The 27,575-nt window shown below is 39.8% G+C and overlaps 1 protein-coding gene and 1 long non-coding RNA gene across 2 annotated transcripts; both read right to left on the bottom strand.

Moving 5' to 3' along the window:
• Positions 1–3,177: 3,177 nt before the first annotated feature.
• Positions 3,178–10,233, bottom strand: LOC140210386 (natural cytotoxicity triggering receptor 3 ligand 1-like). The gene is made up of 5 exons (XM_072279304.1): positions 10,179–10,233; positions 9,685–9,993; positions 6,318–6,602; positions 5,829–5,925; positions 3,178–4,018 (listed from the first exon to the last, which is right to left on the bottom strand). Coding segments are annotated over exons 1-5 (747 nt in total). The 3' UTR covers positions 3,178–4,017.
• A 3,559-nt stretch (positions 10,234–13,792) lies between these two features.
• Positions 13,793–26,674, bottom strand: LOC140210234 (uncharacterized). Its single transcript, XR_011889184.1, has 3 exons — positions 26,644–26,674; positions 14,944–15,252; positions 13,793–13,989 (listed from the first exon to the last, which is right to left on the bottom strand). It is a non-coding gene; the product is annotated as an uncharacterized lncRNA (long non-coding RNA).
• Between the last annotated feature and the right edge of the window lie 901 nt (positions 26,675–27,575).

Genomic DNA, 27,575 nt, shown 5'->3' with positions numbered 1-27,575 from the left:
TTTTCACTTGTTGGTCATATCCATATAGTCAAAATGATGATTTTACCAATTTTTTTAATATTTATTTCAGAATTTCCCTGTTTTTTGACTAAGAAGTTTTTCGATCAGATTGATTCTATTATTTTATCTTTTATTTGGAATAATAAAAGACCAAGAATTAGTAAATGTCACTTACAAAAGCTGAAAAAGGATAGAGGTCTCACTTTGCCTAATTTAAGAATGTATTACTGGGCTGTTAATGTGCGATCCATGTCCTTTTGGTTAGAATGGGTTGATAAGAATGATCGGCCAATTTGGGTAGACCTGGAATTGAAAGCTGTGAAACAGCTTTATTCAACCTCGTTATTGGGAGTTGCTTTACCTATACAATTAGCTAAAGTTGCTAATTTAAACCTATACCCTATGATTAAGCATTCTTTATGAATTTGGCTCCAGTTCTGCAATTTTTTTAATCTTAAAAAATTTAAACTTTTTAGTTTAATTTATCGGAATTACTTTTTTAAGCCTCTTTAAGGATCCAGTTGTTTACTTTGGAAAAATAAATGTATTAATTCTTTTTTGGATTTATTTAAAGAAGATAGATTGATGTCTTTTGAACAATTAGTTGATAAATATTCTCTTTCATACTCACACTTTTTACAATACCTTCAAGTTAGACAATTTTTTACAGAAAATATTTAAGTAATTTTGCTGACATATTGGATGCTGACCTGTTAGACACTATTATAAGTACGAACCCTTCGATGAAGGGTTCTGTTGGAAGAATTTATATTTTTTTATTACAATGGGATAAGCATCCTTTATTTAAGATTAAACAAGATTGGGAAAAGGAACTCAATTTGACCTTTATGACGGTCAAATATTGTCAAATAATGTTGACTGTCCCTGATCAGACCAGGATTCTCCAAATGTCCATAGATCCTATCTCTAAGAATCTTTTCCAACAGCTTTCCCACCACAGATGTAAGTCTCACTGGTCTATAATTACCCGGACTATCCCTATTTCCTTTTTTGAGCAATGGGACAACATTCCCCTCCCTTCAATCCTCCGGTACCATTCCCGAGGACATAAAGATCCTAGCCAGAGGCTCAGGAATCTCTTCCCTCGCCTCGTGGAGCAATTAGATTCAAGGTAAACCTGAACTAGAGACATTGTTGGCGTACGGAGGAATGAGGACTTGAGGCCACAGTCAGGTCGACGTTGATGTTATTGATGGACAAAACAAGATGGGCGGAACCGTCTTTCTCTGTTCCTGCTCTGCATGTTGACCCAGCACGGTTGAAACGTGCGCAGGGAGCCGACAGGATTCGAACCTGTGACCTCTCGATAAGATGGATGCGATACCACGACACTATCGGCCCAGACAAGCGTGTAACCTGAATGATGAAGGTTGCAAAGCTCTAAGACATGGATGACCTGATGCATGATTCGCAGTAGTCTACTATGAAGCTGCGTCAAGTAGTTTGCAAAGTTAAAAGAATATCATTTTGGTTTTGAGGGAAAATAAATATAAAAATAGGAAGTAAGACTTCAGATGAATAGAGCATTTATACAGATGGCATCACGTCTGGAGCACCGTGAGCAGTTTTGCTCTCTTCTCCCTGCAGCCCCCGGAAAGGAGGTACAGGAGCTTACATGCCACAGCACCAAGTTGAGGAACAATTATTACCCTTCAACCATCAGGCTCCTGAATCAGCGAGGATAATTTCAATCACCTGAATAGTGAACTGAATTTACTAACTATGGACTCACTTTCAAGTACCCTATGACTTATGATCTCAGTATTGTTTACTTACTAAAATATCTATGATGATTACTATATATTTGTTTTGTGTGTATTTGCACAGTCTGTCTTATTTTGCACATTGGTTCTTTATCTTTCTGTTTGTATGCAATTTTCCATTGATTCTATTGCATTTGTGTTCTATTATGAACGACCGCAAGTAAATGAATCTCAGGGTAGTATATGGTGACATATAAGTGCTCTGAAAATAAGCTTACTTTGAACTGTGTACTTTAATTTAAGGGAAGTTGTAAATACGTTGGAAACAGCTCAGAGTGATCGTGGATGTAAATGATCAATAGACTGGGCGAGTAGTCAGATAAGGCATGTTTGACCGGTTAAGTATACATTCGCTGAAGTTTAGAAAAACAAAAGTGGAATTGATTTATATGTATGTGATCTGGAGGTGAAGGGGGGGGGGTAGTTCTAAAAAGGGTGGCTATGAAAAGCTTATATCCTCATGTGAGGAAAAATAAATTGCTCTCAGAGTTCCGCAAGTCTTTGGAACTCCTGAAACAAAACATTGAAAACAATATTTTTGAACGATTTGAAAGATTTGAATAAAATCTGCACTCAGAGGCAGGAATTCTTAAGTTACTGAGAGTGGGCGGGGTAAGGATTTGAATCTACAGTCAGATCAGTCACAATTTTGTTGAGTGACAAAACATGTTCCAGTTGCTCTACTTCTGCTTGTTGCTTTTCTTGTTGTCTGCAGAGCATTAAAGTTCCAGATATGGCATTGGAATCTCTGTCTTGTCAGAAGGTAAACTGTCTTCTCTATTGAGCCACCTCCAACCTCTCGTTGCAGCTAGTCATATTCAACATCCCCCATATTTTGTCTGAATCCCAAATCTACATGTTATTCTGTTCCCGGCACAGTTCTAAAATGTAGATTAGCATTGGCCATTTTATTAAGTACACCCTTACACCTGATCGTTAATGCAAATATCCAATCAGCCGATCATATGGCGCAAAGCGATGCATAAAAAGGTACAGATATGGTCAAGAGGTTCAGTTGTTGTTCAGACCAAATACCAGAATGGGGAATAAATAATTTTGACCGTGGAATGATTGTTGATGCCAGGCGGGATTATTTGGATATCTCAAAAACTGCTGTTCTCCTGGGATCTTCACACGCAACAGTCTCTCATGCTTAAAGAGAGTGGTGTGTAAAAGAGCACCCAGTGAACGGCTGTCTTGTGGGTGAAAACGTGTTGTTATTGAAAGAGTTCAGTGGAAAGTGGCTAGATTGATTCAAGCTGACAGGAGGTCGACAGAAACCACATATTACAATAGTGGTGTACAGAAGAGCATCTCTGAACGTACAACACGTCGATGTGGATGGTCTACAACAGCAAAAGATCTCGAACATACAAAAATATATTCCGTGGCTACTTTATTAGATACCTCAGTGGTAGTTAGTAAAGATAACACGCGATTATAATGTATGTATGGATGCGAATTCACATTCTCTGCTGACAGCCGCTCATTTAGATGTAGAGCAGACTTTACCGGAGAAACACCATTTCCTAATGAGTTGCTCGTTGATGAGCTGGTACCTAAAGGCCATTTCTTTTTTAACGATTATGAATTTGAACAACCGGCCTTCACCTTCCATCTAGGGTGGAACACGTGATTAAGCAAACCTGAAGAATTCATTTGCAATAATGGGCCAGGAATGCAACTTGAAATTTCCTGCTGCATTACAGCATATGTCGATTATTCAAGGACATTTTGATTGTCTCAAAATTTGAATAAGTTGCCATTTTGTTGTCACCATTAAGAAATAAATTTGACAAGAAAACGCCGATAATTTTTGACAAACATGCTGCCAGCGATACCATTCACATTTAAAACAATGTAAAGGGACAAAAACAAAGCTTTGCTTTTCTCCGTTTCAACTGGCATTTTTGTCCACATTTTCAGCACTGAATGGTGATTACTCATTTGCCGGCGGGCATTTCCGCCCAAGAATCAGCTCAAGGAAGGCTTAAGAGACACTTCAAAATCCTCCATTATCCTTCTTAACCACAACTACATTTAAATGAAGCTAGCAATTTATTGGGCCTGCGTTTGTTCATAGTTCACGTTATGGAAGATTGCTTCGATTATCAGCTTCTCGCCTTATTTAAAATCTGCATTCGTTCGTCTTTCTCGATAAATGCTGATGCGTTGCTGGAACTGGGAAGATGCATAGTGGCCTAAACCAATTTGTTAATTTCATGTCTTGTGGTCTGTAAAAGTAAATCACATCGTTCATTACTTTATCATGCAGTGATTACAGAGGCAATTGTACTTGAAACAAAATGGCAATACGTGTATTCTCAGATAATCAGCGATGCACTAACCATATCTTTTGTCCTTTTTAAATACTTCCTTTTTCTGATTTCACTTTCCTGCTGTAATACTTTGCTAAGGTCCTAGCCCACAAAACAATACTCGTTCTCATTTTGACATCCAACCTTTCATATGAACGTTAATACAAAGTAATTAAGTGAGCAGCTGAATGCTATGATCAAAGCAGCCTTTATGCAACCGACGCATTGAGATACTAATGTTGCAAATGATCATTTTAAGGATCGGCGACGGTCAAGTTGCTGTGTCCACGGGTTTTACAGTGAGCTTGTGCGAGTACTGGTAAGAAATTCTAGGAAATGGAGTTCGAGCAAAAGCTGACACCCCATACTTAATAATTGAAAGCTAAATCTTTGTTCCCTGCGTCTCAGATCGTCCTGTTTTGCAGTCACTTCAGTCTTTAGGTGAGTAACCTGAAGGCGAGGTACTTTTGCATCTTTAGAGGTATTATCAGGTGGTCATAATCTTGCAACGCAATTTATGGAGCTATCTAGATTGAAATTTCCCCTTTTTAATTTTAAAGTTAATTTTAATGAAATCATCAATCATCATCAAGCATAGATCCAAAGTAAGGCAAAAATATTGCTAACTATGGAAAAGGGCCAAAAGGGTGAAAGGGAATATATAACCTGTTTTCACTTCCGGACACGTAGATGTTTGAACTTTGCAGTTAATGTCCCAAAATATCATAGGATTTACACTATTGTAAAATGTTTGGAATCGGCATGTCAAGTATTTAAAACATTCCTGACTATCCACGAATACATGCAAAAGCTCCCCTTTAAGATCCACGCTCCACATCTTTTCACAAGCATTTAAAACTTATGAGCCATTTATATTCCTGAATGAATGCTCAACGCTGATTTACGAGGAAAGTTGAAATGCTCATTGTATGTATTTTGCAAATAAACAGTAAATGCAGTCAATCTGGCTTCTTTCTGTCCAGCGAAGTTCTAAAATTCTAATGAATTAACATGATATTTGCTTCTTTTACCAGTCTACCATCTTCAGAAACCAAGAAAAATCAGTTTCTTCTCCCTAAATTTGCTTCTCGCCTCATACCAAAGAGTTATACTTACTTCGAAAGGAAAGGGGAAAAACAGCCATAAATCAATAGGATGAACATCATATCGTGATGAAATCGATTTTATTATCCAAAGTAAGATCGTCTGAAAGTACTTTATGGAGGTGTGTAGCAATACCCGTTATTTCAATATTGTATTTTGTGGATTACGTTCGCCCTCTCGTTTCGTGAATTATATCCCCTTTGCCGATTTCGATTAGATCTTGAATTTGAATGAAAATGTAAATGGCTGATGTCACCGCAGCCATGTTATATATTCAAAATTATAATGGGAATTTAACGAGGGAATATTTATCGGTCGGCAATTAGCTATCAACTGATTTGAGAACAGAAAGTGATGACCTATTCATATTTTAATATATGGAGCTGCAATGATATAATAACAAGTTGTAAAACATAACCAACAACATATGGTTGTTTGTTGAATAAAATATTTGTATTTGATGATTTAGGTTTATTACCAGGCATCTGATTAATTTGTCAGGGACATGATACAAGTTAGGCCCGTTTCGTTCTAATATTTAATTTTGTTAAGCGCTGTTATCGTGTCATTTGGAAACAACAAGCTAGAAACGAAAGCATTGGAAACCGTAAGCAATTCTTACCATGTCGATTTGTTCTTCTGAGTCACCAAAATTACTGTCAGGACTAAAATTACCAATCCACCCACAGCACATCCGATAATCAGGATTTTATCTGCATCTTATTCAAGAGAGAAATAAGCAAATGTGAAGTGCATAACATAGAAACATAGAAAACCCACAGCACAATACAGGCCCTTCGGCACACAAAGTTGTGCTGAACATGTCCCTACCTTAGAAATTACTAGGCTTACCCATAGCCCATACAAAGAAATACATTTAGGAAAATAGCAACAACTCTGTGCCCTACATGATATATTCGCTACTATGTATCTTGTACATTCTTCTTTCATATGAATAAATACAGTTTAGTATATATATACAAAATTCTTAGTTTCTAAGAATTCTTATTTCTTAGCTCTATTCTTAGTTCGTATGAAATACTGTCGATATCCATCCTAATCTTGTTGAACCTGCAAAAACGATCCCTGTTACAACTGCTTGCAGCCTTACCTTTTTTGATGATGTAGCTGAGCGCCGCCGGTACCGTGAGCGTGGCATGTGATACCAAGCAGGTGTAAACAGCAGGTTTGGTTTCTTCCAAAAAACTGGAAGCTTCATACAACCCTTCCTCACTCCTGTTTTTCACAATTTCTATTCCGTTCAGTATTTCCTCATTATTTCTTCGCCAGGAGATTTCAATTTTTTCCGGATAAAACGCAGACGTTTTGCATTCTAGTCTTTGAGAACGCAACGAGGTTCCTTCAACGGGAACTATTTTCAAGGGTATAGGGGAAGCTTTAATAGAAAAGATATATTCGTTATTTTGGTTTTTTTGCATTGAATATCTGCTTGTTTATTTCGCATGAGAATGTCTATTGCTATTATTGTCACAATGGGGGCGTTGGGAACGGACCCAAATGCAAGACACAGACACTGAAGAACGTCAGACAGTTCCATCTCTGCATTGGGGTAGCTCCGAGTCTCAGTTCGGCCAGCAACCTCAGCTAGCTACGGAAACAGCCGGATCCCTACCTAGCTCTGAGTGGCTGGCAGCCACTCAGCTGGCCCGGGAAACAGCCGAATCCATACAGCAACGACAGTTCCGACTACCAACAGCAAGGCTCCATGAAGCGATGGTTCTCCAACACGGCTTGCAGGTGGCAGGTGGCCGCTCTAGCCTCTCCCCGGCAGGTTACTCCCAGGAAATCTTGACAAGACATACCAGCAGCCCACAGTCGACCCCAAGGCTACTTATATTCCAAGCTCAAAGATGGCAATCAAGTGCCTATGATTGACTCAATCAAAACAAGGGACAGTGGAAGACCTGGAGTCCTGACTCCACGGACAGGACCGTAAACCGGAATGCGGACTTCACGGACCGGACCATAACAATTATGACAAGTTACCGCACTGTGGTTTTAACCTTTTTTAGTTTATTCCTGGTTTCTAAACTACTCTACGGGAATCTAAAAGAATGATTTCAAGCAATACTCAAAGAATACGAATCTGGTAAGAAATGGTAACTTTCGAGCTCTGGGTCGCAGCTCTGTGGGAATGCCAGATGCAGCATGCGATCTGAGTTGACGTTAAATATCTTCTTAACTTCAAGGACCAAAATGTGTGAAAAATTGCCGTTATCTACAGGCACGTGTTAGGATGCAAATGGATGGAAGTCGGGCTCTCACAATTGTTTAGGCAGCATATTTGTGCCTGGGATGGTGTTGTAAGTTCGGGCAAGCTTTTCTTCCGAAAACGATCTGAGCGCTTGATACTCCTAATGGCATGAAAGTGTAATGCACGCAAACGTGTATTGTATGGAACATCGCATCCATTGAAATAAAGGGACAAAAGTGAAAGCGGAACTCCGTACACGTATTCTGCCACTCCTTCACTTTCTTCTGTATAGTCTGTTAGTAACGCAAAATTTTCCTGCGTAAATTGACAGGACTGTACGGTTGTCCATGGACATATAAGTTAGAGAAACACAAACGCAGAAAAGAACGAACTCGGTTTCTTCTTCAACAGATACAACATGTATTTGTCCTTGTCTAGACATTTAACAAAATATTGGATTCGTGATTTGAAGCAGTGCTCCTAAAGTAGGAATGGTGCTATACATTACATTGTGGGAGATTTGATAAATCTATCTTGCTGAAATGGAACAATTGCCTTTTAATGTTACATAATGGAAATAAAGGTCAATAGAACTACAACAAGACCTATACCTCTGTTTCATTGACTACACAAAAGGCTTTGACACAGTGAAACACCAAGTCATCATCAAAATGTTTAAGGATATTAATATCGACGGAAAAGATCTAAGAATAATCAAGAATCTCTACTGGCAACAAAGTGTATCCATACGGATGGAAAACGAGATTGGTGAATATCAACCAATAAAGCGAGGTGTCAGACAGGGTTGTGTTCCATCACCAGACCTGCTCTCCCTGTACAGAGAAAACATCATGAGAACCACACAAGACCCACCTGGAATTAGTATAGGAGGATACAATATCAACAACCTCTGTTATGCGGATGATACAGTACTGAGAGCAACCAGTGAAGTAAATTTACAGAAACTAGTATTACCATCAACACAGAGTGCGAAAGACTTGGCCTAACCTTAAACAAAAAGAAAACTGAAGTAATGGCAATACCAAAGAAACCTGATATCACAAGCTGTAGGATCGTATTGGGAAATGAAATCCTGAAGCAAGTCCACAACTTCAATTACCTTGGATCATGGGTAACATCTGATGGCAAATGCGAAACAGACATAAAAGCAAGAATAGCAATGGCAAGAACAGCATTTACAGAAATGAGAAACATCTTATGAGAAAATAGCAATTGATATCCGCCTTAGAACTCTCAGCTGCTACATTCTTCCTATATTGATGTATGGCTGAGGGTCATCGACCATCACAAATGCAATGGAAAAAAGAATCAATGCTGCAGAGATGTGGTTCCTTAGAAGAATGCTATGCATATCATATACGGACGGGATAACCAACGAAGAAGTTCTACAGAGAACGAAAACAAAACGTACATTACTTAAAAAAATCAGAAAACAGCAATCAAAATTCTTTGGACACATCATGCGAAAAGAGACATTAGGACATTTAGTTACAGCTGGAAGGAAAAAGCAGAGACAGACAGAATGAAAATGATAGATGGATTAATATCATGGTTAGAAACAGGGGAGGCAACAAATTCAATTCGGAGTGTCAGAGCCCGTGATGGATGGAGAGACGTGATCGCCCCCGTCGAACGGCAAGGCACCTGATGATGAATGGAAATACACAGGAGTTATAGTGTTTTGGATGAAAAGCTCTTTCCAATATCACGAGGATAAACGCAGATAGAAGTGCAGAATTGTAGAATGCGAATGGACAATTCTACTCCAAGCTGAAGTTAAAATAAAACAATCAAAAAGCATGGGTGTGTGTATGTGTGAATGTATGTGGTGTGTGTGTGTGTGTGTTTTGTGTGTGTCTGGCTCCATAGATGCAGGCCGATCTGCTTATTACTTCCAGCATATCTTGGTACTTTATCTACGTTTACAGTTAAGATTGCGTTAGGTGCCAGATAATATTGTCACATCATTTAAATTAAAGTTAATTCTGTGATTCATTTTGTAATATTCAGCACAAAGTGTGGCTTCGATTCAACATATATATTGCAGATATGACGAAGTCATACTTGAACGTTTTTTTAAAATTCTATTATTCCACTTGTATGCTTCACAATATACTTTTCAATGAATAAGATGAATTCAGCGCTACGGAATTTTTGTTGAGTTACACGATTTTCATTTAATGTCCAATATTTACTTGGTATGGGACTGAAAATATGGATTTCTCGCTATAAAGACTCTTACCGAACACAGTTAACTGCGTGCCACTTCCATTGCCAACAGATTGGTCCTGTTGCAGCACTTGGCAATAGTAAGTGCCGATATCTGTGACGGTCGCACCCAGCAGAGCAAATGTACCCCTGCCTTTGTTTACATTAAAGTGTTTCCTGGTGTCTGCTTCTATAAAATTCTTCTCGCCCTCTTTCCACCAATAAACATCACGAATGGCTTGAGATATCGGAAATCTGCAAAACATGGAAACGTTTTCACCTCGGAAGATGTGCAGATCCTTCGGGAATTGATCCACGTTGCCTGAAGTTACAGCAGCGACTACTAGAAAATAAACACGGCAGAGACAATAACCGAACATTGTGGACAAAGACAAAAAAGAAACACATAATATAGAATTAAAATTAAAGGCAGCGAGAAAAATTGAATATGTATTATAATTAAACTTGCAGTGCGCAATCAAGGTAGCATAACGAAAAACAGCCATCGATAATCAGAAGTAAGAATACCTTGCCAAATTGTGCCCAGAAGAACTATGTGTCGAACTGTAATTTCCGCAGACATACTCCAATATAAATGAACTGCAGTTTGGAATCAACGGTTCGGTGAATAAATAAAACTTCATCATCAAATGTATAAAACATTCGATTGCCACAAAAGGGTATCACGTGATAGCATAATGAATTTCGAGTATAGTTCTGTTTTGGGCAGAGGGCGGTGTTAGGGCTGGATCTCCTCTCACCATGTTGTAGTGTGACACCATAATTTCCTTTGGGAAAGGACCTATAAAGGACTTATCTATCTATCTATCTATCTATCTATCCATCTTGACTGTGTTTTATCCCAGTTACTTCCAACTACTTCAGAGGTAATAGTTTAAAAATCTACCTCATGTAATTAACTCTCCACTCGATTCTGAAGATAACCATACAACTTAGTAGGAAGGTGTCAGTGAAGGTATTTCTTCATACATGAATAGGTATGGTCCGACTAGTCATACGGGGTACCTATATGACACTGAGAATCAATTTGGCATTGAATCACTTTGCTTCAGTTAATTATAAAGAAGCAATAACACCTACCCAGTATTTAGTCTGAGGAACATATTTCTTTTTCATGACATATGTAAACCGACTCAATAATAGCGATCATAGAAAATGTTCTTTTGTTCATTTGAATTGAGATTCTTAATTCTGTAAATCATAAATATAATTTATTACCTTAATATTCACACATGATCCGTATGGTAGCTGTTAAGATTGTGTTAGGTGCCAGATAATCCGATCAACTAGGTAAAAACGTTGAAATAGAAATATTGTATCATTTCAATCAAAGTTAACTCTTTGAATTATTTTGTAATATGCACCACAAAGGAAAGTAGTGACTTCGATTCAACAAATGTATTGCAGATATAACTAACTCATACTTGAACGTTTTTGTCAAAATCCATTATTGCACTTGTATGCTTCACAGTATTGTTTGAGGTAAAGCCCGATACAATTCAATTCTACGGTTCACTCATATCATTTAATTGCTAAAGGAAAATTAGGTTGATATTTAAAGACACCTAAACAGTGCATCCAATGTTGTCTTGAACCCAAACTGCCTCTTCCCCTTCCATCTTCATTTTCACATTATGAAAATTTTCCTTTTCCTTTTTCTCTCTCTGTTTTTCAGTTATTTACCAGATAATTTCTGTCTCGTCCTCCCCCCAGTTTCCTCATGTGTAATTCTCCTTACTTCTCTTATGTTCTTGTAAACTCGTGAACTCTTGTGAACTCCACTGCTTCCTTAGGAATACTGTGAGTATTCAAGATGATAATTCCCATTGTCGATTTATTTCCTCCTGATTAATTGTTGAGTCGGTGGTGAGGAAGGCAAATGCAATGTTAGCATTCATTTCAAGAGCTCTAGAATAAAAGAGCAGGAATGTGATGCTGAGGCTTTATAAGGCACCTTGAGTATTGTGTACAGTTTTGGGTTCCTCATCTTAGAAAAGCTGTGCTGGCGCTGGAGTGGGTCCAGAGGAGGTTAACAAGGGTGATTCCAGGAATGAAAGGGTTATCATACGAGGAACGTATGGTTCTGGGTCTGTACTCGCTGCAATTTAGAAGGATGACCAGGATCTCATTGAAACTTTTCGAATGCTGAAAGGCCTAGACAGAGTTGATGTTTCTCATGGCAGAAGAGTCTAGGACAAGAGGGAACAGCCTCAGGATAGAGAGGTGTCCATTCGAAACAGAGATGTGGAAAAATTTCTTTAAACAGAAGGTGGTGAATTTGTGGCATTTGTTACCACGTGCAGTTGCGGAGGCCAGGTCGTTCGGTGTACTTAATGTAGAGATTGATAGATTCTTCAATGGACATGGCATCAAAGGTTAATAGAAGAAGGCCAGGAAATGGGGTTGAGGAGGAGAAGAAATGATCAGCCATAATTGAATGCCGGAGCAGACTCGATGGGCCAAATGGCCTAATTCTGCTCCTATGTCATATGGTCTTATAACTTCCAATGAAACAATGCTTCTGAGTAAAACATACGGGCAATTCATACAGCGTGCAATATGTTTAAACCTCAGTATCGGAGAACTGAGAATAATTTTTCTTCAGCAATTACCAGAAGGTTACTTATTTTGTTATTTGCGAAACGACAAAGAGCTTCAAACGTCCGCTCTATGGGACTGGTCTTTTGAAGGAAGATAGAAAATAACTAACTACCCTCTTCAGGTTCTGTTTTGGGAAAAATGATGAACCAATTAATATCTCATTTATGATCGCATACTAATGAGGACAATTAAACTGGTTTGAACATGTCTTACATTCTGCAAGACGTAGAGTTGTTATGATAAATTAACACTGCAATAAATTATGATTTTGGATTCTGAGCACATATGAAAACATACACAAACAAGGCATACAATATAGAGCTGCGCAGAATGTTATTTCAGTCATCTGTGTGTAATCTAATTGTCGGTTGTTTATCAGCTGGACTTTTGCATGTACTCCTCAAAGTGCAAGGATAATCCTTTTAGAGTTCTGTATTTTTTATACTGTGGATAATTTTGAATACATTTCTATGAATTAATCTTACAGTTTTTATCAATTTAGGGATACCGCGTAGTACCAGTTTCCAGCCCTTTGAGCAGCACCGCCCCAGCAATCCCCGATTTAATCCTCGTCTAATCACGGGACAATTTACAACGACATTTTACATGCAACAGATCACCAATTTTTGGGTTGTGGGAGGAAGCCGGAGCACCCGATGAAAACCCACGAATTCTACGGGGAGGAACGCACAATCTCCTTGGAGATGACGTTGGAATTGAACTCTGAAGTCTGATGCCCTGAGGTGTAATAACATGGCGCTAACCACTACGCTACCGTGGCCCCCATTAATTGACCCATTAGTTAACACGATGCCATTGAAAGATTTTCAATTAGCCTGATCCTGCCTGGTCGATATGACATGTGCAAACGAAGAACCAAGATAAGAAACAAAAAACGCCGTTGATAACAAAGCATACCAGATTTTAGGATGCTGAATTTAATGAAGACAGTGTTTATACGTGTAACCGCAAATTAGTTTTAAAATTCTCGACAGTGACCCTAACAAGTATCTGTTTTGGGTCTGTTTTGGGACTCGGGAGCGTTTTGCACACCGATTGTTTTTGTTTGTGAAGCAAAGTATTGTGATTATTAACCCCATTTTAAATCTTTGAATATAGCCTGATATGCCATTAAAATATGGACGATTTGCAGTTCTTTGAAATATTTATCAAAAATCTGTTGTTACGAAATAATAATAAGAATATTTGCATTCCCGTCAACATCGAGATGATTGACGGTACGCTACAATTAGTGGGCTGAACATAAAACATTAAGTAAATGACAAACAAGAGAAAATATGAAGATGCTGTAAACCCGAGGAACACCCACAAAATGCTGGAGGAACTCAGGAGGCCAGGCAGCATCTATGGAAAAGAAGCACAGTCGACGTTTCGGGTGAAACTCCGACTGCGCTTTTTTCCCCGTAGATGCTACCTGGCCTGCTGAGTTCCTCCAGCATTCCGTGGGTGAAGTAACTGACAAGACTGTATTTTCCAAAACCGATCTAATTGGCAATAAAATTGAGACAAGAGAATTTCGAGGCTGGAACCTGAACCAACACACTAAGCATTACCGGTATTCAGTGCGCCAGGCAGCATCAATGGGGTCGAGGCTCTTCATTTGCACTTCATTCACTCCAGCAAGAAAATTAGAGAGTGGGGAATTCCGAAATTAAAACTTTCAATCTTCATCCCTGGCCTTCTTTTGCTTTTATATCTGTTGGAAGTTTGAAACAATTCTTAAGGTTTTTTATTATTTAAATAACAATTTACATTTGCATACTTTGAAATTTAAATGATTCAAATACTTTACGAAATGTTTTGTCAATCTGGCCAAGAATAGAAATTGTCTCTCAAATTACCTCTCTGTTTTATCTGTGCGCGTCATTTAGCCATCCCAACCCCCTAGATATCATCTTATAATGGCAAACTCTTAAAATATACATAGACTTGTCATATAGAATTCTCCAAATATTTCCACGATCTCCAATACGGAGAATTGCTACAGATAACATCGTTCTGAAATGTTACCAATGCCACTAATGAGCTCTGCTGGGTTACCACTCACTACATATCAACACAATTGTTTATTACAGAAGAAAAAGTAAATGCAGAAGGCATTGGGAATAATCTATTGGTTCGGCAGCTTCTATAGAAAGAAATGTAGGCTAGGGGGCTTTCACCACGACATAAACACCGAAAATTTTAAATTGGCATTTTTCCACATTTGCTCCCTGAGTTAGTTGGGACTATAAATTTGTAACTTAAGGCATTTGCTTCCATCCGCTCCCAACCACCACCTCCTCACCTCTGTATCTTCACTGCCTTGCTTATTTGCATTTGACATTTATAAACATAATGAAACTTCGTGATCCTGGAACAAACTCCAAAAGGTCGCCAATTAGCTCATCAGTAAAATATGAATACATAGTCCCAAATCCCAATTCTCGTGCCTTATCGCTCTAACCATTTCTACATTCAACCTAAGGAACAAAAAAATCTGCAATTCTCATTTTGTTCATAGACTCTTCTGTGGAATATTTCCGATACTCTTTGACTATGTCGTATTAAATAAATGCACCATGATAAAATATATGGGTCCCATAAATTGCAATTATAAACTTTGTTTTAGTCAAGTTTTCTTCCTTATTTGAAGGGAAACATTGCAAACCTCTTGGCCTCGTTCCAGGTCTCTGTTCAGAGAGGCAACACCATTCTCTGCTTCAGCTGAAAATAATACATAATTTTTCCAACTAGTCGTTTTCATGACACATTAGTTCGGCGCATTAAGAGCGAGTTTTTTCTCCTGGTGTTGATTTTATTTTGCCAATTCCAGTTCTGAAAAAGAGTCTTGGCCCGACTGCATATTCATTTCCATAGATGCTGCTTGACCTGCTGAGTTCCTCCAGGATACTTGTGTCTGTTGCTCTGGATTTCCAGCAGCTGCAGAATATCTTTCGTTTATTCATTTTTATCCTGTCTAATACAGCAAATTACAATTATCTGATTTTCATAGAAAAATATAAGAATATTTTCAACAGGTATTTAACTGATATTAAAATGGCAGATATGTATTTGTTCTTGAATGATATATTGTGAGTACGGAGGCACATACTTCTTTTCAGTAGTTTTACAAGTAATTTATTTAAACTAACTTTCTTAACTTCACTTAAGCGTCAAACACGATAGCGTGAACAACTGCAACTTACTCGCTTAAGGTGGTGAAATTTCTGCCCACATGGAGTTTCCATGATGTCACCATCTAACTGTGGTTGCAGTTACTTTCTAGCGCTGTGTGTATTATCTCAATTTGCAAATAAATCTGTAGTGTGTTATTAGCTGAAGGCCATTCGGCTCATTATGATTCATCTCATCAGAACAAAGGTTTGTACTTGAGGTTTTGAAATCGCGGTTCACAATCAAAATGCGAAAATTTGTGCCACTTTCAATAAATCATATATACCTCCATCACGTCAGAATAAAGTAAAACACAATTAAACATGCACAGAGTATTGCACAATATATCGTTATGGGGCACAACAAGATAAAAACATTTTAAACAAGTTCAGATTCTGAGCCACTTAAGACATTTGAGCGAGCCGTTGAAGCCACAAAAAAAGTTAGATTACCAAAAGGACATAACTTGCAACAGCACGTAATCTGTTGCACTAGAAGCCCCAACACACTAGACCACAGCTACACTGCGATAAGGAACGCCTATCGTTCCCTCCCGAGACTGCATTTTGGCAAGTCGGATCATTTGGCTGTACTCCTACTACCTGCATACAGACAGAGCTCCAGAGATCAAGACAACTGAGAGGTGGTCGCAGGTCGCTGGGGGACAATTATAGGATTGTCTTGAGCCCGCGTTCAAGAACTTAGCTGAGGACCTGAATGATTACATCAGGGTCGTAATCGACCTTATTAAACCTATAGCAGATGACGGTGTCCTCACGAAATCGTTTAGGGTTTCCCTAATCAGAAGCCTTGGATTACCAATGAAATCCTGAATCTCCTGAGAGTCAGATCGGAGCCATTTAAGTCTGGCGATCAAGAATGCTGCAAGAGCTGCAGCTATAATCTCCGGATAAAAAATTCTGGGACGAAGTAGAGATTCCGGACTAGCCTGGAATCAATGAGGGATGCTAGACAGCTGTGCCATAACTTCCTAGAGTCCAAGGGAGGCTTGGAACGGCTCATCTCAACTCTTAAGTCCATGATTAAAGCACATTGTGTGAGAAATGGGAAAAATTGAGATGAGGAGGTTCCCCTACTCTTAATTATTGTTGGAGATTCGATTCAGAAGGCAGTGAAGGGTAGTTTGTTGGAACTTGTATTCAGTTACAGGGCAAAAGGACCTTTGACCCTACTTAGAGAACTATGGTCTGATTTAGAAATATGTGTCAGTGTGCTTAATTCTGTTTTAAAATTCTGGGAAAGATTTAGTAGGCTTTGTGACTTTGCCAAGGAAAGTTTACAAAATGGTCGAGTCAAAATAAGACATTTGTTTGCTAGAATTGCAGCTGGGAGAATTGTTATGGAACAAAATGGAGTCATGGAAGCTGATAAAGGAGTGGAAAAGCATGTTTACCCACTGAATCTAGACTCACTGAGATGTCAGAATTCCATTGTTTTGAAAAATATTACTGATAAGGTCCAGCAGTTGGACCCAAAACCACAAAAGCAAGTAAAAGGACTAACTGGCATTTTGAAATGGTGCACAGTTGTAGTGCATCACGTCATTATGAATTCAGCCCGGCCTATGAAACGGCATCTTCACAGAGCGAACTTTGAGAAAAGTAAAATGGTTGAAGAAGAAATTAGAAATAGGAAAGAACAAGGAAAGAGAATGGATGACTGTATTGATAGAGTGGGGAAGGCTAAATACCTTGTTAAGATTGACTTGTTAAAAGGATACTGGGGTGTTCCTTTAACAGAGAGGGCTAAAGAGATTTAGGCATTTGTGACACCATCTAGACTGTATGAGTACAATGTTTTACACTTCGGGATGGAAAGTCCTCCAGGGACATTTCAAAGAATGATCAATTCTGTGATTGGAGGGTTAGAAAGCACAGGGGTTTATATCAAGGATTTAGTGGTCTGGAATGACACATGGGAAGAGCATATTGCAGCTGTAGAAAAACAGTTTGACAGACTTTTCAAGGCCAATCTTACTGTGAACCTCACTAGAAGTGAGTTTGGCCATGCCACAGTTACATATCTGGGTTATGTGGTAGGCCAGGGCCAAATGGCTCCTGTGCAGGCCAAGGTTCAAGCTGTTGCTGAAGTTCCTGTTCTGATGGGCAAGGAAGCTTTAAGAAGGTTTTTAGGAATGGTTAGGAATTATTGTAAGTTAAGTAAGAACTTTGCTGACATCGCTCTCCCCCTAACAAAACTCCTGGGGAACAGTGAAAGATTTGTATGGAATGACCTTTGCAAGGAGGCATTTGAATGTCTGGAAACCATCCTGTGTGGAACCTTCCTCTGAGGAAGGGGAGTGTGAGGGGATCCTGAAGTGCCCCTATTAACTGTGCTTTTGAAGAGAGGGAGAGGGAGAGGGAGAGGGAGAGGGAGAGGGAGAGGGAGAGAGAGATTAACAGTTGAACTGTCAGTTTAAGGCCCTGGAAGTAACTTTGGATTTCTACTGAGTTTGGAGTTGGAGACAGCACCGAGCAGCTCGAAAGTTGCTATGGTGACCGAAGGCAGGTTGTTGATACGTCTTCAAGGACAGTTTGCCTGCTTGCATTTCTTCACAGACAAAGGAAGGAGGGATTATTTGAATGACAGGTGGCACCCAGTACGGTGAGATAAAATAGGAGGTCAGATGATACAGACCTCAGACACATGTTCTGGACACTGAATGAGTATTGTTGTGCCCGCAGGAAAAGTGGGTTTTGGAGGATCGATCAGGCAGATCGATCTGTCACTCTAACAGTGGAAAGGAGGAAAAGGGGTTGACTGCTGGGGAGTTGTCCATGTGTCCACCCTCACCTGGGGGATAGCTCCACAACAGAAAACCGGTCCCCTTTGTTGAAGTCACAGTCAGTGACTTTTAAAGGATTTCGAAGGACAGCAAGAAGATCAATGGCGTCAGCTCACCTGAAGACTCAAATCTCTCCCTCTCTCTCTCCATCACTACTCAACTAAAGACCACGAACTGAACTGAATTTTACTCATCATCGTAAGACTGTATCTTTTTACCCCTAGACTGAAAGAAGCTTGGTTTTTCATACATATATTTCCACACTTACTGATATACTTGCTTATATATATAATCATTGCTAACCTGTTTGATTTACCTTCATTTATATCACTGTATTGCGTAGTTACTAATAAATATTATTAGTTTATAGCAATACTGGACTCCAAAGTGTTTTCCATCTCTGCTGGTACTTTATTCCCATCACGGGGTACATGACACTTGTCATTGTCTTCTGTAGACTTGACTATTCTGATGCATTACTGGACAGGTGCACTTTTTCTACACAGCAAATGGGCGAGAATTCAGAAAATATCGCACAGAAAATTTAGATCCAATTCCATTCATCCTGACGATTTTTTAACCAGTCTAGGAATTCAATAACTGTAATTTAAAGTCTCAATCCACTGCCTGAATCCATGACTCCCGATCCTTACATTTTTTCATTTCTATGATCTGTGCCTTCAGCAGTCCCGATTCAATACTTCTGCTGTACAACTAATTGCTATGCATTGAAGTCCTGGAATTGCCATCCTATTATTTTAAACTTAATTTCACAATTATTTTTAAATTATTTTTCTTAAAGCCCCACCCCACACCTACTCACTTCACAGCGTTTGATTATCTGTCAAATACTGAATTAATGGGCCCAGGCACAAGTTTTGCTTGCAAAAACTTTTAAGTGTGTTTGAATTTTGGTAGGTTACATGCTCTACACAAATACAATGTTTTAAGTCATCCCACCGGACTTCATTTGGCAATATTGGCTTCGGAATGATTACTCGCAATTCAATGCCTTGCACAGCGAATGTTGCACTGTGAATGCGGCTTACGTATACATTTTCTCCCGGTGTGGGCATCTATCCATCTGAATTTCTATTATAGGTTTAATCTACTCAACCGATTCCAGCTGCAGACACTTCCAGTCATACCTTGTTCGATGACGTAGCTGACTTGGAGTACTGTGCTCAGTTCTGGTTGCCTCAGTACATGAAAGGATGTGGAAATCCATAGAAAGGGTGTAGAGGATACTTACAAGGATGTTGCCTGGATTGGGGGACATGCCTTATGAGAATAGGTTGAGTGAACTTGGCCTTTTCTCCTTGGAGCGACGGAGGATGAGAGGTGACCTGATAGATGAAGATGATGAGAGGCATTGATCGTGTGGATAGTCAGAGGCTTTTGCCCAGGGCTGAAATGGCTAGCACGACAGGGCACAGTTTTGTGGTGCTTGGAAGTAGGTACAGAGGAGATGTCAGGGGTAAGTTTTTTTTTTTATGCAGAGAGTGGTGGAGTGCGTGGAATAGGCTGCCAGCAACGGTAGTGGAGGCGGATACAGACTCTAGATAGGTACATGGAGCTCAGAAAAATAGAGGGCTATGGGTAACCCTAGGTAATTTCTAAGGTAAGGACAAGGTTGGCAGAGCTTTGTGGCCCGAAGAGCCTGCATGGTACTGCAGGTTTTCTATGTTTCTAGGTTTCCTATCAAGTCAGCACTGGGGAAGCTACAATATACCAGGCAGATGTAAACGTCTTTACCCCAGGAAGGATGCACTACTTCCAAAAAACTGAGAGCCCCGAACAATCCATCCGCACTTCTGTTTATCATGGTTTGTATTCTGGTCAGAATTTCTACATTATTTCTCCACCAGAAGATTTCTAGTTTCTTTGGATAAAACGCAGCAGTTTTACACATTAGTTCAGGAGTTCCTTCAACTGCAGCAATGGATTCGGAGGAGCTGAAATATAAAGCATATATTGTATGTTGATACAAGAGACTGCAGATGTTAGAAATCTGGAGTAATGCACAAAAGAGCTGGAGGGCCTCAGCAGATGAGGCACACCTATGAAAGGATATGGACAACCGAAGTTTACAGTCTTGACCCTTCATCATTTCCATTCATAGAAACTGCCTGATCTACTTCGTATTTTATGTTTCCTTGCAACCTACTCACCAACTGCATCTCAGTGTGGTATGGCAATTGTTCCATATCAGACCGCAAAGCACTCCAGCGTGTGGTGAAAACTGCCCAGCAGATTATCGGCACCCAATTGCCCACCATCGAGAACATCTACCGTAAATGTTGGGCAGGGCGAAAAGCATTACCAAGGATGCACCTCACCCTAACCATGGACTTTTTACTCTCCTCCCATCCAGTAGGCGCTACAGGAGCCTCCGCTCCTACACCTGCAGGCACAGGAAGAACTTCTTCCCTGAGGCTGTGACCCTGCTGAACCTCACATCACAGTGCTCAGCAGTATTGCACCCATATTGTACTGTCTCGGTACTTTTATATTTGTGTGCTGTGGCACTTACTTTTTATTGCATTTCATTGGGTTTTTATCTGTACTCAGCACAATGATAATATAGTTGAATCTAATCTAATCTAATATATGAAACTTACTAATGTCTGCATGATGATCAGAGAAGACACCAAAGTTGAGAACTGGCATGGAAAATCTTGCATACTATTTTAGTTATAGATGTATTTCTGTGTTAATTTTACATCAAGGCTTTCTTTTCGACATTTGATTTTTTTTTGCAAGAATCTGTGCAACGAAATGTGGTACAGCTCAGATTCGAGTTGGAAACATGAGTACATTTTACACCTTGGGTCTGATCATTTCACTGGATGGTGATTCCTCTGACTTTCAACCCCACGATGCTATCTCCCTTACCAAACAGCCCCAACAGAACTCACTGCAGATATCTGCATAGCACTCTATTTCCTTTTTTTGTTGTTGTAGTTGGTCAGGAGAAGTACATGCTACTGATAATTTGCAACAACACATTAACTTTGCATTTTAAAATGCCAGAAAGTTTCCCGGTGAATGCATTAGCAGGGTAAACGCTAGACATTATATTGTTACACATATTCTGAGGGCAGCTTGTTGACATAAGACCCATGAGACCATACGAAATGTGAGCAGCATTGGGCCAAAGGGCCCATCTGCTCTGTCATTCCATCACAGTTGATTTATTACCCTTCTCAAACCATCTGCTCTGCCATTTCATGATAGTTGCTTTATTATCCCTCTCAGCCCTACAGTCCCACATTTGACATGACATCAAAAATGTTCACAAACTTGTATAAATGTGTAGTGGAGAGTACATTGACTGGCTGCATCACAGCCTGGAATACAAACGCTAATTACTTTGAACAGAAAATCCTATAAAAGGTGCTGGACTCAACCCAGTACATCACGGGTAAAGGCTTTCCCAACCACTGAGCACACCATCATGAAATTCTGTTGCAGGAAAGCAACATCTATAATCAGAGATGCTCACCACCCAGGGTATGTTTTTTTCTCACTGCTTCCATCAGGTAGAAAGTAGAAGCCTCAGGTCTTGCACCACCAAGTTCAAGGACAGTTACTACCCCTCAACCATCAGGCTCTTGAACAAAGGCGGATAACTACACTCACTTGCCCATCCATTGAGATGTCCCACAAACAAATATTTCACTTTAAGTACACTTTATCATGTTACTTCATGTTCTCGGTATGAATTGCTATTTAATTATATTTGCAATTGCAACGTTTGTTGTCTTCTATACTCTACTTGTTCTTTCATTGATCCTTATGTAAATACTCAGATTTGCTGAGTCTGCCTGCAGGAAATGAATCTTGGAGTTGTATGTGGTGACATACTTTGATAATAAAATATACTTTAAATTGAACTTTAGACCCTTAGTCCTTAGCCTTTCATACCCTTGTTTTTAAAAACCCTGTTTTAAATATACTCAATCACTTGGCTTCCAAGCTCTCTATGGCAATAAGTTCCAGGAAGTCACCAATTTCTGGCTCAAGAAATTCCTCCTCGTCTCTGTTTTAAAAGGACATCATCGTATTCTGATGCTGTGCCATGTGGTCTCAGCATCCCTCACTACGGGTATTATTCTCTCCACATCCTCTCTATCTGGGCTTTCAATATTTGATAGGTTTCAACGAGATTCCCTCCCCCCCCCCCCCCCCCAGTTCTTCTAAACTCCAGTGTATACAAGCCCAGAGCCATCAAACGCTCCTCATATTTCATTCCTGGAATCATTCTCGCAAACATATTGCCGCGATTTCATTTCGTAGATTAATGGCCTGAAGCTGATGGCAATACTCGAAGTGTGGTCTGATGAATTCTTTATTAAACCTCAGCATTACATCGTTGCGTTTATAGTCCAGTCCTCCCGAAATAACTGTACCATTGCATTTGCTTTCCTTACCATCAACTCATCATGTAAGTTGAACTTTAGGACATCCTGCACGAGGGCTCCCAAATCTCTTTACAGTTCCCATTTCTGATTTTTCTCCCATTTAGAAAGTAGTATACTCTTCTATTCCTTCTGCAAAATTGCATGACCATACACTTCCCAGCACTATATTTCATCTACTACCTATTTGCCCATTTTCTTAAACCATCTAAGTACTTCTGCAGATTCATGACTTCCTCAACACTATCTGCCAATGTAGCTATCTTTGTGTCATAGCAAAATTGCCCACAAAGCCATTAATTTCATCAACCAAATCATTGGCATGTAACATAAAAAGAAACGGTCCCAAAAACAACCCCTGTCTACCAGCACTAGTTACCGACAGCCAGACAGAAAAGGCTATCTTTCACCCCTGCCAGTCTGACTATCTTCTGTCTACGCTAGTATCTTTACTGTATTACTACGTGTTCTTATCTTGTTCCGCAGCCTCCAGTGTGGCATCCTGTTAAAGGCCTCTGAAAATCCAAGTAAATGACATCCACTAACTTTCGTCTACTCAGCCTGTCAATTCCTTAAAGAATTCCAGCAGATGTCTCAGACAAAATTCCCACTGAAGGAAACCATGCTGACTTCGGCCTAATTATCATGTGTCTCAAAGTACCCCGAGAGCACATCCTTAATAATGAGGCCAACATCTTTCCAGCTGTTGAAGTCAGGTCTATACTTTTCTATATTTGTCTCCCTCCCTTCTTTGAGAGTTTTGCAATTTTCCAGTCCTGCTGAACCATACCAGTTGCGATTGATTCTCGAAACATCATGACGATTGCCTCAAGAATCTCTTCAGATGCCTCTTTCAGAAGCCTGAGGTGTAGTCCATCTGGTCCAAGTGACTTATCACTCTCCAGACTTTTCTGCCTCCCAAGCAGCTTCCCTTAGTAAAAGCAACTACACTCACTCCTGCCCCCTGGCACTCTTGAATTTTTGCCATACAGCTGGTGTCCTCCAGAGTGAAAGCTGATTCAAAAGACTTACTGAGTTCGTCGGATATTTCTTTGTCTCCCATTACTCCATTATCATTTTCCAGTGATTCAATATCTGCTCACGTCTCTCTTTTACATTTTATATACCTAAAAAATTCTTTTGATATCCTCTTTAATATTATTGCCTAGCTTACCTTCATATTTTATATATTACCCCACCACCACGTTTCAGCCTTACCTGCCCTTTGCAAATAGATCTGGCGCTTAGATCAATAAGGCCCAGCTCTCGGTTGAGGTGGACAGGCCCCGAATCTGCCTCTCTTTGGCTCCACTCGGTCCTTGAATAAGCCTCGACCTCGCCCGAAATTCGCCTCAACCCATGCACTGTGACCCTTGATTCAGCCTCACCTTCGCTTGCCTCTCATTGTGGTGATCCTTTACCATATCTTCTTTTTTTAACCAGAAAAAGTGTTATTAATAAAATATTTAGTTCTCATTCTTCACAAAAAAAAGAAAATCTGCAGATGTTGGAAATCCAAGCGGCACACACAAAATGCTGGAGGAACTCAGCAGGCCAGGCAGCATCTCCTCCTCGGCTTTTTTTCTTCAAAGGTTCTTGGCCTGAAACGTCGACTGTACTCTTTTCCATAGATGCTGCCTGTCTTGCTGAGTTCCTGCAGCATTTCGTGTGTGTTGCGTGTTTGAAATTCTTGTTTCGTTAATCACCAGTAAGTTGTCACTCACCCTCAGCAGTGCCATCTTTTGCCTCCTCCACACATCGTAAAACTTCTATGGCATGTATGTATCCTATGCCTTCTGAACTGTTCCCAGAAACTCCATTCATTGCTGTTCTGCCATCATCGCTGCTTGTTCTCCCTTCCAATTAACTTGGGCCAGCTCCTCTCTCATGCCTCTGTAGTTGCGTTTTTTTCACTGTAATACTGATATATCTGATTTTAGCTTTTCCGTTGCAAACTGCAGTGTGAATTCTATCATATTATGATCATTGCTTCCTAACGATTCCTTTGAAATTGCATTTATTAGACAACACCCAATCCAGAATTGTCTTTCCCTGGTGAGTTGAACCACAAGTTGCTGTACAAAGCCATTTCATACCATTCTACAAGTTACTTCTCTTGGTATCCATCACCAACCTAACTTCCCCAATCGATATGCATTGCCTTTTGCAGCATTGCCCTTTTTACATGCCTCTTCTATCTTCTGTCATAAGTTGTACCCCACATCCTGGCTACTATTCAGAGGTCTGTATATGACTCCTATTGGGGTCTTTTCACTCTTGTAACTTCATCTACAAGTATTCTATATCTTCGGATCCCATGCCACCTTCTTCTAGGGATGTCATTAGATTTTTTGTATTGCCAGTTGAGCCACTCTGTCTACCTGTTTGTCTTCTTGATACAGTGTGTTTCCTTGGTGTGTGTAAGCTCCCAACTATGATCAGTGATGCACATAATGTCACACCTGACAGTTTTTAACTACACTACAAGATCAGCTACCATTGCATTGTGTACATTCAAATATAACATATTCACCTTTGTTTCCATTTATCCTCCTTGTTTCACTTCAATTCATTTCACTGACTGCAATTTTGCTCTATCATCTGGCTATCCTTCTTTTAAGTCTCAGTACACACTGCATTTACCTGCATACTACCAGTCCCATCCTCAGCCTTATCACTCCAATTCCTCTCTTTACTTTTGCATAAAGTGCTAGATGTAGGATTAAATCTAGGGAGGAGTTTCTGAACTTATTGTCATTGTCTTTCCTTGGTGAGAAGAAATCTGGTCTTCTACCACAGTTATCCTTTTCAAATAAAATACAGACATCTACTTCAACATCTTGTTTGCGAAGCAGCTCTAATTCTAGATCGAAGTTACTTTCTCAGCATTCAACCCTTTTCTTAAGCCCGTTCACTGAACAGAATGAGCTGAGAGCCCTCCAATCCCTAAAGAAAGTCCTTGATGTTTTGCATGACAGTAATATATGCCAGAGTCAGCAACATTCACATTCAGAAGGATAAATATCACTCTTTCCCTTTCTACATTAAATTGTTTTCTACCATCTTGTTGTATTAATGTTTATTGTCATCCTCCCACCAATAAATATCAAAAGTATTCTGTAAAATGGGAATCTTGCAGAACATGGTAACTTCTGCACCTCCAGCGACTTCCAAGTCTTTTGGAATTTGAGAGACCCTACCCGAACTTACTTTCACAGCTACCAGAAATAAAGCAAAAAGGGGTGAGTTTAGATATATATCAGAAAATGAAAAGAATAAATGGATTAAAATATAAAACAAAATGAACGATTTAGACTAAACAAGTTAAATCGTAATTCATGAACGATACACACATCTCAGCGCACCATGCCAAACAAAAGCAAATAGAGCCATATACCAAACGGCCGACATGTTAAAAAAGTAAGTTCTCCACTTGCTGTAAATTAAGTAATATCTTTCTAGGTTTGTCAAATCCATAGGATTTTGTAAGGAAATGTATCAACCATGTGATTATGTCGTTGAATAACACATCACTAACGGCCTGCTTGACTCTTCACGAGGGTACAAATCTCTCCAAGCAAACAACTACTTTCATAGAAACAGAAATATAGAAAACCTACAGCAAAAGACAGGCCCTTCGGTCCACAAAGCTGTGCCGAACATGTCCTTACCTTAGGAATTACCTTGGATTACCATAGCCCTCTATTTTTCTGAGCTCCATGTACCTGTCCAGGAGTCTCTGAAAAGACCCTATCGTATCCGCCTCCACCATCATCGCCTGCAGCCCATTCCATGCACTCACCACTCTCTGCGTAAAAAAACTTACCCCTAACATCTCCTCTGTACCTACTTCCAAGCACCTTAAAACTGTGCCCTCTCGTGCTAAGCATTTCAGCCCTGGGATAAAGCCTTTAACTATCCACACGATCAATGCTTCTCATCATCTTATACTCCTCTATCAGCTCACCTCTCATCCTCTGTTGCTTCAAGGAGGAAAGGCCGAGTTCACTCAACCTATTCTCATAAGGCATGCTTCCCAATCCAGGTAACATCCTTGTAAATATCCGCTGCACCCTTTCCACTTCCTTCCTGTAGTGAGACGACCAGAACTGAGCACAGTACTCCAAGTGGGGTCTGACCAGGTTCCTACATAGCTGCAGCATTACCTCTTGCTCCTAAATTCAATTCCACGATTGATGAAGGCCAATACACCACATGCCTTCTTAACCCAAGAGTTAAACTGCGCAGCTGCTTTGAGCGTCCTATGAACTCAGACACCAAGATCCCTCTGATCCTCCATACTGCCAAGAGTCTGATCAATACAATATTTTGCCGTCATATTTGACCTACCAAAATGAACCACCTCACATTTATCTGGATTGACCTCCTTCTGCCACTTCTCATCCCAGTTTTGCATCCTATCAATGTCCCGTTGTAACCTCTGACAGCCTTTCACACTATCCATAACACCCCCAATCTTTGTGTCATCAGCAAATTTACTAACCCATCCTCCACTTCCTCATCTAGATCATTTATAAAAATCACGAAAAGTAGGGGTCCTAGAACAGATTCCTGAGGCACAATACTGGTCACCGACCTCCATGCAGGATATGACCCGTCTACAACCACTCTTTGCCTTCTCTGGGCAAGCCACTTCTGGATCCACAAAGCAATGTCCTCTTGGATCCCATGCCTCCTTACTTTCTCATGGTCTTTCATGGGATACCTTGTCAACTGCCTTGCTGAAATCCATATACACTACATCTACTGCTCTACTTTCATATTATGCCTCTTCAAATGTTCATAAATCCTGCCTCTCACAATCTTCTCCATCAACGTACCAACCATTGAAGTAAGACTTACTGGTCTATAATAGTCTACTTTCATACCCTTTATCGA

Source organism: Mobula birostris, chromosome 15, assembly GCF_030028105.1.
Source record: "Mobula birostris isolate sMobBir1 chromosome 15, sMobBir1.hap1, whole genome shotgun sequence".
Taxonomy (NCBI): domain Eukaryota; kingdom Metazoa; phylum Chordata; class Chondrichthyes; order Myliobatiformes; family Myliobatidae; genus Mobula; species Mobula birostris.
Note: the sequence above shows the minus strand (reverse complement) of the source record. Positions and strands in the feature narration are given on the sequence as shown.